Source organism: Alligator mississippiensis, chromosome 10 (genome assembly GCF_030867095.1).
Source record: "Alligator mississippiensis isolate rAllMis1 chromosome 10, rAllMis1, whole genome shotgun sequence".
Classification (NCBI taxonomy): domain Eukaryota; kingdom Metazoa; phylum Chordata; order Crocodylia; family Alligatoridae; genus Alligator; species Alligator mississippiensis.
In genome coordinates, this window is record NC_081833.1 from 16248480 (window position 1) to 16261015 (window position 12536).

Consider the following 12536-nt stretch of genomic DNA (forward strand, 5'->3'; position numbering starts at 1 on the left):
GGTGATGCACAGAGGCGGAGCCACAGGGCCTGCAGGCATTGGTACACTTGCAAAGGACCCTTTGCTCCCTCTGATTCCTACTCTACCCAAACTTTAAAACCAGCTGCCTTGGGAGAGGGCAGCAGCATTTCCATCCAGGCAGCTCTGAGAGAGTCACTTGACTTCATGGCTCATTGTAACAGACCTGATTCCTGCTCATCTCTCTTCAGTCCACACGTGTTAACCACCCTTAACGACCTTCTCTCCTTTTCAACGGCCCCGATGCTCTGCTCCTCAAACTACCCCTGCATCCACAATGCTGCTATCTCTTAGCCCTTCCTGCTAACTTCTCTCTACTCTTTCCCAGCCTTGCAGACCTAGCTAAAAACCCCGAAATCAGGCACAGTCGTATCAACTCCGGTCTGGAAACACCTGCTGGGGAAGTTGCCGGCGGTCCTTCGAAGTCGAGGATGACATCCGTCAGGCTTGATGGGTCCTCAGGTGACTGAGGAGCCTGACTCCGGATGCCCACGTTCTTTGGCAACGGGGGCATGTTGCTGCACGGGGGAGTGGGATTTGCCGCTGTTTCGCCTTGGTATCGAGTCGTTGGGCCTTGAAGTGGCGTGCGCTTTGGTGGCCCACGCAGCGCTACGCCGAACGGCCAGCAGCTTGCTCCTCCCAGCTGTCGGTGTCGATGCCTGTGCTTGAGGGCGACCCTGAGCGTATCTTTGTACTGTTTCCTTTGGCCGCTCTCGCAGCATTAGCCAGCAGAGAGCTGGGAGAAGACAATCTGGCGAGGGAGGCGGTTTTCGGACGTCTCGACGCGGCGGCCCGTCCATCGGAGTTGACTTCTCAAGAGTAAGGCTTCGATGCCGGAGGGCGCTCGCGCTGGGGCGTAGCCGAGGCGGCGCTTGAAGGCAGCTCGCGTTTGCTCTGCACGTGGGGTAAAGACACGTCTTTTGCTGTGGCGGCCACGGGAGCAGCAAAGCGGCCTATTTTGACCATGTTTGTGCCTTTAAAGGTAAGGCGGGGGGGGGGTGGTGGCTCTGCGCAGGTGGCAACCGAGTGATGCTTATTTGTGCTTTGAGCTTAACCGAAGGCGGACGCAGAAGGCTGCAGCACAGCCCCCGTTTTTCTGAGGAGAAGCTGAGACGCTGCTGGTCTGGGCCTGGGGCAGCCGAGACGAAGGCAAAAGGGGAGCAGAGGCCTTGCCTCCCCCTCAGCCCCCGACTGCAACCGCCCTGCCCCGCCCCGCCCCGCCCCGCCCCGCAGGTGAGCGAGGCCCCGCCCCCAGCCGGGAGGGCGGGGCCGGCGGCGCCTCTCACCTTATGTAGCAGGCGCCTATGCAGATAAGGCGGGCGTCGGCCCCGCCCCCCGGCGCTGATTGGCGGAGAGCCCCCGGCGGGGGGAGGAGGCAGAGGGGGCGGCCGCCATCTTGTGCGTAGCTGCAACCCGGCGGAGCGGTCCTCGGCGCGGCCACTGCTGCCCTGCGCCCCGCCCCGCTCCGGCCGCCAGCCGGCGCCTCCCGTGCTCCCGGGTGGGTTGCGAGCCGGGCCGTAGCTCGGCGAGGACAACTGGATCCCGCGGGGGAGCCCGGCGCGCACGGAGCCTCGGCGGCCCCGCCCCCGCCCCCTGCCCGCGGGTTTATGGTGCTGCGCTGGGGGAGGATGAACGGAGGATAAATGGTGCCCAAGGCGGACAGCGGCACCTTCCTTCTCCTCTTCCTCCTGGTGCTCAGCATCACCGAGCCGCTGCGGCCAGGTACGGGGGCCGCGCGGGGACACAGTGGGACGGGGGACGAGCGGCGACCCCCGCGGGGTGGCCTCCCATTGGGCGGCGGCGCCGTGACGTAGGCGGCACGGGAGGCCGGGGGTGCCCTGGGCTGGGGGGAGGGGGCCGCAGGCACAGGTGGGGGGCGCTTTGTGAAGGCTTGGCAGTGGGGGTGCTGGGCATCTACCTGCCCTGGCGCACAGGTTTGGGGGTGTCCTGGCCCCAGTCTTGGGGGTGGGGTGGGATGGGGGGTGTCCTGGCCCCAGTCTTGGGGGTGGGGTGGGATGGGGGGTGTCCTGGCCCCAGTCTTGGGGGTGGGGTGGGATGGGGGGTGGTCCTGGCCCCAGTCTTGGGGGTGGGGTGGGATGGGATGGGGGGTGGTCCTGGCCCCAGTCTTGGGGGTGGGGTGGGATGGGATGGGGGGTGGTCCTGGCCCCAGTCTTGGGGGTGGGGTGGGATGGGATGGGGGGGGTCCTGGCCCCAGTCTTGGGGGATGGGATGGGGGGGGGTCCTGGCCCCAGTCTTGGGGGATGGGGCAGTGGGAGACCTTGGCCGAGGTCTGGGGGGGGAGCAGCATCCACCCACAGGTCCGGGGAGCAGCTGTGTGGTGCCGTTGTCCAAAGCTGTTGGTCATCATGTAGGATTATGGGCATCCCATGGTGCTGGGCCCTTCTCCAGGGGTGCTGCATTAGCCATCACGCCCAGGGGAGACCACCCGGGTGAGGGGATCTGCCGGGCGAACTTCCCGCCTGGGTCTCTCTTGCCTGCGCCATTGACTATGAAACTATGACGGTGGGGACTTATCTTTCCCCGTTGTCCCTCATAGTCCTGTTGATAGGTTGATTCCTAGTTGCTTCCTAGTCTAGTTACTTTTTCTTTCCACTTGGATTAACCTGGAGTGTACCCAGACTGCAGCGTGGGCTTTCATAGTACAGGGGCCTCGGCAGAAGGCGGTATCCATGTGTCTTGAACGCTGGTTGTGATGTTGGCCCATAATGGGAGATGGTTCAGTCTGCCTCCAGCTTGGGGCTTGGGAGCTTCTTTCCAAGTTAAGTTGTGGATGAAAGAGGACCCCTCTGCGTTTTTAAATTCTGTATCAGCTTTTCTGCCAGCCCCTGAGCAGATTTGAAACCAAGTTGTATTTGATTGAACTCGTTTCCCACAGGGCAGAACTTCACTCAAAATGTGTGTTGGTTGATCTGTTTCTTGCCAAGTGCCCCGTTCTGGGGATTGGGAGCAAAGAAATTATAACTTTTTGAATATTTAAGTAAAAAGCATGGAACCCTCCTGTTAATTAACATTGAACATCTCCATGTGCTGCAGAGGTATGAGTCAGCTTCCATGCTTGCTTTTTCTTTACCTTATTTTATGGGACTTGTCACTTAAATGCCAAGAAAATGCGTTTGGCCGAAACTGGATCCCTTTTGTTTTTATTCTACTTTGCATACGATTTGGCGAGCTCAAGGAGAGGACCCTTTGCTGCTCCTTTCCCACTTCCTGTTTTCAGGTTCTGTTTATTTTGTGCTTGTGTTAAGAAAAGATCTCAGTGGTTGATTATCAAGGAACTACAATTCGAGTAGATATTATTTGTCACTTTTTGCTGCTGCTGCTGCTTATTGAATAGTAGCTCCTTATTACATTCTTGTTTGTGGGTGCCCTGGCTTCTTAGGTGGAGATGGGTAGACCTGTTGCAGCGTTTAAATTCTGATGCCTCGGAGGAATGGTAGAAAAGTTGAATGAGGGTTAGGAGCCAGTTGGGTTTGTAAGACATGAAAACTGCCTTCCTGATGCCCTAATAGGAATGTGCTTGGCCTGTTTACAACTGAGATAAGTGGTAGTATCCCTTAGCAATAAACATAGATTACCAATGTTCTTGTGTTTGCCTTTGTCATAATTTTTTACGGAACTTAGTGTTGGGGACTTGCTTACAGCATAGTATTACCTAATCACAGTTAAAACAGCACAGTTGCATTCAACAGTGGAGACAGCCACAGCATATAAAGTTCAGTGCTATGTTGAAACTGGATTGTTCTGAAAGTGTTGGTTTTATGGACTAGAGGGATACTTGGTTCATTTAAATAATACTAAATAAGCCTGGCTAGAAGCTTGTGAAGTGTAACAATCAGCTGAATTTCTGGTTACAAATACCCTGTAGAAATTCAAGCTTTCTGCGTACTCTTCCAGGTTGTGAAATTTGACCCTGAGCACTGTGGTCTGATGCAAGTGATCAGTGTAGACTAGCAGAAATTAGCAAAACAGAATGTTCCCTTGTTGGATCAGACCATTGGTCCTTCTAGTGTGACATCACGCCTCTGTCAGTGGCCAGTCCTTGGTGCTTCATAGGAAGGTAAGACCTTCACCAGGGTTTGCTGCGCTGGTGCAAGCTTCTTTTCACACTGGTCCCATGTGTCTTGTCTGTAAGTTCATTCTGGTATAGCTAGGACTGTGAACACATCCCCACTGTGGACAAATCTTAATTCCCCTCTCTGAAGTTGGATAATCCTAGCTTTTGAAGTCTCCCTTTCTTCTCTTTGAACTGTGTAGATGTGTTAATGTGAGGTAATCAAAATTGGACATAGCGTTCTGGGTACAACGTGCTACTGTTAAAGAATTTCAGAATCCCTGAATATGTATCCACCTGTTGTATGTGCCTTAAATGTTAATGCTCTGTGGGCAGTTGTCTGTCTTGAGCTGTCCATGGTGGTTCCCCACCTTTTTCTCACAGGAACCCAGAACTTTAGAACCTGTCACTTTTGCAGAACAGCTCTAGTCTGTGTGCCAGTGTTACTCTCTTTAAACTTACATAGTTAACATCCAGGTTACTGGCTGCCAACAGATTAAACTTCATTCAGTACATGAAATAAACACCTGAGTCTATTCTGATGAGATTAAAGGTGTAGACTGGAAAACTAATGGTTCATTTGAAAGTGTTCAAAGTTATCTTGAGTGTGGGTTGCAAAGCTATTGTGGGTACTTTGTATCTGCTGGATGTCAGTAGCAGGTGGGGGTGCATGTTCCGAGGAGAGACCACTTGCTTGCTTTTGGGGAGGGGTTCGTCTAAGACTTGGGATCTGAGAGTTTTTCTCCAGTAATGCCTCTTTCCCCACTTTCTTAAGTCATTGTAAATCTCTCCTAACTGTAGGAAAGTTAGTGGCAGCATACTCGACTTACTGTTCTTAACTGTGGCTGCTACAGAGTAGCGTGAGGCTTCCCTCCTCTCCATAACAAGGAATCAGTGTGCTGCCCAATATAGTGCCAGTCTAGTCCCTCTAACTACCATTTTTGTGCTCACATTGTTGCTGTGTCTTAAATCTGCCTTAATGCCTTAGCCTATAAAAAAAGATGAAATGAAATAGCTTGTCTGGATCTACTCTTGCATCCATAGTGTTGTGTTTAGTGGAATCACAGCAAGCCCTATGGCAGTCTGTTCCAGAGGTGCCTGGAAGAGTCCCAGAGAGCATTTAGGCACCCAGCTGGTCTTGAAAATTCAGATATCAAAGTGCTCTCTGGGTCTTTGAGATTTCTTTGTTGCATATTCAAGTTTGTTCTGGTCTCAGTGCCTATTACTGTCTAAACTATTTGTCAGTAAGGTGCTAAATATTCAAGAGGCATTACTTCTCTGGCCTAATGTTTGTCCATCAGTTTGGCTTGGCTGTATGTTTGGAAGCTGAAGATGTGGACTTTGAAGCTTGAAATACCAGATCTGTCCACTTGCATAGGTGTTCAGGGAAAACTGGATTTGAAACTTTCAGAATTCAGATTTACTGCTCTTCTTTTGTATGACAAAAATGGGGTATCTTTATCTTTGTGCACTTTGGCGTTTTTGTTAATTTGGGAGCTCTTGACTGTCAGAGATGTTACCAGGGATCACTACATGGAAGTGATTTACTGTTGAGTGAACCATACTGGACTTTTAGATACCACTCTTGGAGATCTTGCTTCAAGTCAGATTTGGTTAACGTTGGTTATTGTATGCTTTTTCAAGGCAGCTGTAAAGAAATTGCTTTAGCTTACGTGACTAGTCAGTCGAGTAGCCGAGTAAGTGTTTTTTAAAGACATGTTTCAGTCAAATCTTAAGTGAGTCATGATTTAAATCATAAGTTATTAGTTCTGCATTGGGCTGGTTGAAGTTAAATGTCAAAGAATCCCTGGCACATTTTAAATAAATGCAACAAAAATGTAATCTGAAATATCACAAATTCAGTTGTAGAGCACTGTTTGAGAATAAGTAGGAAATGAAGAGAACTAGCGTCTCCAACATTGTTCATTTATGTTGTTGGTTTCTGTGTTCCTTGAATGTTTCCTGCTGTGTAATACATTAATATGACTTGAAAGTACAAGCTGCTGCTGCTTTTTTTTTTTTTTTTTTAAGTTGTGTGGAGCATTAATTAAGATTATCACTGCTAAAGGCAGTTAAGTATTTTACATATTTCTTAAAAGATATTGCTGCTTAGTAATGTAAAACATTTAATGGGGACAAGCTTTTGTATTGGGTTTTAGCAATGTATTCTAGTACAAGCGCTTATGAATGTAGGTCACTGGGCTGTCTTATCAAGCCATTCATGAGACAGCTAATAGCCAATTGAGTTCTCTTTTTCAGACCCTCCCCCACCCTTCCATGCACTTAATTTAGGTAATCAAAGTGACCTAAAGGAGATAATTTTCTGTTGTTAAAATCTTGTGTCACCGAGCTGATCGGCATTAGTTACAAGACTTGCCAGTGCAGGTTGTTTAATTAAAAATTGATCTGAATCTTATTTTTAGCTCTAAGGTTAACGTTTTGATAGGCACTGATGTCAGCTTTAGGTGAGTGAGTCTTCTAGGATTTGCCAAATACAGTGCTAGTATAACCATACGTGATGTGCATTTAAATTGCTGAAAGTTTGATTGTTGTCTTCTCTCCTGTCCTCAATAATTTCTTAACACCACTTACATAATTAGACCTTTCTGTAGGATAGTAACAAAGCCCTTCAATTGCCAAGGATCTAAACTGTGCACTTGACCTACTTTTTTGAGATAAGGGAAGTTAATCACAGATAAACACTGTCTAAGGAAAGATGGCCCACTTGAGCTCTTAGTGAATGGGTGTAGAAAAGGATGGTCCTTGTTGCCTCCCTTTCCAGCTGAGTACTGTGTTCAGTGTGGGCTGGGGATGGGTTCTTCCTTGGTTTTACAGGGTTTTTTTTTTTTTCTTTCCTTTTGTGGAGGCCTCATCTCCCACAGTGTAGAATATAGGTTAGAACAGGGGTAGGCAAAATATGGCCTGCGGGTTGGATTTGGCCTGCCAGGCAATTTTATCCAGCTGACGGGCATCTCCTACCTTCCCACACCCCCACATCCTGCCCCTACAACTCCCCGCATATGCACACGCCTCGCAATATACCCCATACCCCCCCACACCCCATCACAGATGCATACCTACTATCCAGCCACACCCCACACACTCCCCTGCACACAATATACAAGAATAAGACTCTATTTTAAGCTATTATGCAATCCTCTCTATGTACACTATGAAAACACAAATCACAAAAAAATATTTTTTGAAATAAAATTAAAATGTTATAGTAGACATTTGCCTTCTAGTGTATGATTTGATCGTTTTCTGGTTCCAAGATGGCAAGCCCCCCTCCCCCAGAGTACTTCTAGGGGCAAGTGGACGGCCTTCTAGTGGCAAAGGTCAGGGGTTAGAGGATGGGACTTCTGTCTCAAAGATGGCAGTCAGGGGGGGCAGGGCACCTGTGAAGTGGCAGGGCTACCCTTATGGTTCTTGACAGTTCATCAAAATGCAGTAAGTGGCCCTCCAGCTGAAGAAATTGCCCACCCATGAGTTAGAAGTCCTCATTCTTCTGCTGATTTACTCTGACCTTGGGAAAGTCACTTTGCCACCTTATGACTGTTCTGCAGATGAAGCTGAGAAGGGGAATACTTCACAAACCTTACAGCACTGTTGCCCAAGAGGCAGCTCACATCTTTGTATAGGCTTTGGCTAGTTGAGTTTCTAACCTTCAAAGTCTTGCTTGGAGTGTGAGCAGAGCTGCTTTGTTTCCTCTTCTGCCCCGCCTCCTGGCTTAGTTTTCAGCTCTCAGATGTGGGCTGTTTTTCCCAGTCTATTCCACCTCTTATTCTTCTGCTTCCAGATGCTTTTTCTGGTGTCTCTTTTATAACTTTGTCTCTTCCACTCTCATTCTTCCTTTCTTATCTCTCCCTCTCCATTTGAAATTGGGGCATATTGTGGGGAAGATTTTGTCTTTGTCAGATTGCTTTGAACTACTTGTATTGGTGCCAGCCCCTGAACATCACAAGTAATGTGGATGTGGTTTCTACCTTCTATTTCTGCCCTTTTAACAGGAGGGCAAAACAAACAAAAAACAGTAGAGCTGTATCAGGAATGGTTTTGCTTTCTTATCCCAGGCAGCACTTGTAGATCAGAATTTGCCAGCACATTTCAACTGCTGCCAGTAAGTAGCAAGTAGAACAAGAAAGGAAACTCGCAGAAAGAGCAGTCTACCATCAGTCCTCACAGACGGGGAGAGGAAGGCACAGAGAACAGAATTGGAGAGGCTGGCAAATGTGCCTGAGAAGCAGATCAAAAATAAATTGGGAAAGCAGGAGGGAAGATGAGCACCCCAAGTGGCCTTAAAGCGGGAATTGGTTCCCCTTCTTTCAATAGCAGGGGAAGTGGAAACCTGGCTTCAGGAGAGGGGAAAACCCTATAGAACAGGGGTGGGCAACGTCTGGCCCATGGGCCAGCTCGGGCCTGCAGCAGACTCTGTTTCGCAGCAGCTCCTGCCCTCATTGCTACTGCTGATTTTTTTTCCATTGAGACTCTAGCAGCTGCAGGGCTTGACAATGTGGGGCCAGGGTTTTCATGGAGAACAGCCCCAGCATTGCTGGCAGGATGGGGAGTTGCTCTGGGGCTGGGGTCTTGTGGTGACACTGTCGTCCATGACCAGGATGGAGCTATGATCTGCTGCCCTCATGCCCTGGGCAGGGGATCATGGCTCTGCCCTAGCTCCAGACTGTGCTGTCACCACGGCAACATCTCAGCCCTGGCTGTGGAGCAGCTCCCTGTTCTCCGGTGTGCCCTGCCAGTGCTGCTGCGGATGGTCTCCATGGAAACCCTGGCCCCAAGCTATCATGGTGCCACTGGTGCTGTGGTCTCCATGGAAACCGGCCACAGCAACGTGGTCAGAGGCTGTTGGGAAATGGAGTCTGACCACTGCTATAGAAGGACAAATTGCAGCTAAGGTTTGACTGAGTGAATCTGTCCTCTGGTATTAACCTTTTCATTTTGATTTTGACCTTGAACTTCTGAGTTTGTTCTTTTTTCCGCCTTTAATGTGGTAATTTCTTGTAATTTTATCAGAGGCTTGTTTGTATTCTGAGGTTTAAAGGAGTACAGACCCTGTCCCACTTAAATTATATAGGAAGATGATTATTGACATTTTGTTAAAATGTCCAAAAAAAAAAAAAAAAAAAGGAACTCAATGTAGAGAAGTGCAGGGTGCTCTACCTCGGGAGAATAAACCAGCACCATACAGGCGGTCCTCGACTTACGTTTTGAGTTATAAAATGTTGTAAGTGTGAAACGTTGTAAGTTGACACCCTGTTTCAACTTTCTGACGTCACTTTTGACTTCGGCTTGATACCACGCCACGCCAACGAACCCTGGAGAACATCTGTCCAAACTTCCTTGGACACTTTCTTTAAGAAAGCAGACGAGACTCCAGAAATACCTGCAGCCAGAGGCTATCCCAGCAGGGTGCAAGGCCCAGGGCAAAGCAGCCTGCGTGGGGCTCCCCTCCCCACCCCACGGCACACTTGCACCAGGGAGTGAAAGCCCCGGCACACTGGACGCGGCAGCTGGAACTTCTGTCCGGAACAGGCAAAGAGATGTCCAACCCGTTGGGTTGGAGGATGGACTAAACTTCAGATGTGGCAGCCGCGACCTCTGCATCTGGCTCTGAGGGGTCCTCCAACCGGGGTGGTTCCCCCAATTTGCCACTCCCCCCCCCCCCCCCCCCCCCCGATGGCTCTGCCTGCAGCCAAGACTCCTGAGAAGATTCCAACCAAGAGCCCTTCAAAAAGTCCAGCAAAGTCACCTCAAAGAAGTCCTTCCAAATCAGTATGATTCCTATTTACGATATAAATACATTAATGTAGCTATATTACTCATCTAAAATTGATTGAGTACAACATTCTGGGTTATTTTTGGTGAAAATAGGGTATTAGGCCTTGGTTCAGGAACCAATCCCCTATTTATAACATTATTTCCTGTGGGGAAAATTGGTTCAGAGTCGTAACATTTTGACTTAAAGACGCGGTTTTCGGGAACCAGTTACGACGTAAGTCCAAGAGCTGCCTGTACTTATAGGCTTGGCAGTGCTGTGCTCGCTAGCATCACAACCAAAAGAGACTCGGGGTGGGGTGGGGGGGGGTGGTCTTGATTGACCATAAGATGAACATGAGCCACCAATGCAATGCCGTGGCTGGCAAAGCAAACCAAACGCTGGCGTGCATCCACTGATGCATCTCAAGCAAAACCAGGGACATTATCCTTCCGCTTTACTCAGCCTTAGTGTGGCTGCTGCTGGAGTACTTCGTCCAGTTTTGGGCCCCCCAGTTCATGAGGGACGTGGACAAGTTTGAGAAAGTCCAAAGGAGAACCACCCGTTTGATCAAAGGCCAGGAGAGCAAGCCTCATGAGGAGAGCAAGCCTCATGGGGGACATGGGATTCTTCACCTTGGAGTAGAGAAGGCTCAGGGATGACTTGGTGGCAAACTATAAGTACATAAGGGGTGTGCATCAGGATCTGGGAGAACAGTTGTTCATCAGGGCTCTCCAAGGGATAATAAGGTCTAACTCCTGGAAGGCCGATTTAGACAGAACATAAGGAAGAACTTCTCTATAATCCGAGTGTCTGGAACAGATTCCCTCAGAGGTGGTGCAAGCATGTACTCTGGACTCATTCAGAAGGTGTTTGGATGTTTATCTTGCTAGGGTCATTTGATCCCAGCAGACTTCCTGCCTATGGCAGGGGGCTGGACTCGGATGATCTCGCAAGGTCCCTTCCAGCCCCTAACGTCTATGAAATCTATGAACCCAGCCTACTACTCACTTTAAATTACAAAATGTTTTCTAAATTTATTGTTCATTCAACTTGGTTGACACAGCTTAGTGCTGGACTGTCTGTAGAGCTAGTGAACAGTTGCAAAGCGTGTTTGAAATACTGGTGGGATTAGCTACCTCATTTATTCACCAAATTGTATTTGACTACATTTTTATAAAGAGCAAGACAAAAGCAGAATTACTTCCTGATGGTCATCCGCTACTTTCTTGTTTTCTGTGACCTATAATTTCTTTGTTGCTGTTATCCATCCCTTCCACTTGATATGCTACTTGCCATGGTCAGCCTTGTATTTGTCTGCTTGATAGGTCGTTGTTATGTGCCCTACATGGGGTATGTGATGAGATCATTTGGAAATGGGAGATGGTGAAAAAATGCATCTGTACTAAATGAGGCTTCTTTTAGAATGTAGATGTTCAGTACTGGTTGCTCATGCGCTTCCTGGAAGATGTTAACATTCATTTTAAATGCTAAAGCCCTAGATAATTTGGATTTCAGGAACTTGAGAATCCACTTGGCACTTGTGCAGTTTTGCCGGAAGTGCTGAAGTTTCAGGCCCTAGTTTATATTAGCAATGGATCACTCTCACTTCCCTTTCTGATGTCAGCCTAGCTAACCACGGGGCTCTGCACTCCAGCCCTGCTGCTGCTGCTTGACCACTGTGTTCAGCGGTAGTGGCACTCTGCAGATTTGGGAAGATGATGTCACATCTGGGTTCACTTTCAGGAGTTAATTTCTACAGTCTTACCATCCGAAAGCTCAGTGGATAGAATAGTCTCCAAATAAATTGACAGCATAAACCCTCCAAGCAAATCCTCTGTCACTGACTAGTGAATATTTTTAAACCTTGATATGTTGTTGAGCCCTGCATAAGCATTTTCATTTTTGAAGCATACTGCAGATGTTCACATAAATAATGTAATGTTGCACTGAGGCACTGTTGAAAGCCAGCAAAGATTTGACTTTACTGTATAGTACTAAAACCATTGTAATGAAAGTTGGTGTTACTTATAAAAAGGCTACAGGGCCTCATTTTCATATCTTCTATGTTCTTAGTAGGTTAAATGGCTTTTTTTAAGAACAGTTAACTATGTGGTTGGCTAGTAGTAGAACTTAAGTGTCAGGGTGATATTTTATAGGGCTGGCAAAATTCTGATCTCTACAACTTTTCATTTATCTTCCTGAAGAATAAGTGGAGTGGCTTGGATAATCTGGATCAATGTGGAAGTAACTAAAATTGACTGCATTCCTCTCATGTCAGGCCTCACTTTAAGTCATAGAATGCAATTCAAAGCATGGACCATTTGCCTCAAGTACATGATGAACTATATTGGCTAGTTTGCAGAAGAGAGAGCACTCATTTCATCTGTGCAGTAAGAGAGTAATGTTTCTACATAACTTAGGCACTTCTTTTAATTGCCGAGAGCCTTGCGTGGAGGTGTTTTCAACAGACATTAAGAAAAAATGAAGCAACAGCAAGAGATGTCTGCAGTAAAAGATCAACCTGAACATAAATGGTGGTGATGCGTGTATATATACTTATTGGCATGCATCCTGTTGACTGGCACAGCATGCTGTTCAGAGTAGCTTTGAGGCTGCACTGAGATGCTGGGGGGCCAGGTCACTGGGGAGGCAGGGTTGGATGGGTCCTCAGGA

General features: G+C 48.2%; 1 protein-coding gene across 6 annotated transcripts in view; it reads left to right on the forward strand.

Moving 5' to 3' along the window:
• Positions 1–1403: 1403 nt before the first annotated feature.
• The window catches only part of DGCR2 (DiGeorge syndrome critical region gene 2), a 61735-nt gene continuing 50602 nt past the window's right edge, over positions 1404–12536 (forward strand). For all 6 annotated transcript variants that reach the window (XM_059713491.1, XM_019499165.2, XM_059713492.1 and 3 more), the window contains exon 1: positions 1404–1740. In XM_059713491.1, the coding sequence (XP_059569474.1) occupies positions 1662–1740 (79 nt within the window). In that variant the 5' untranslated portion in view covers positions 1404–1661. The remainder of the gene's footprint in view (positions 1741–12536) is intronic.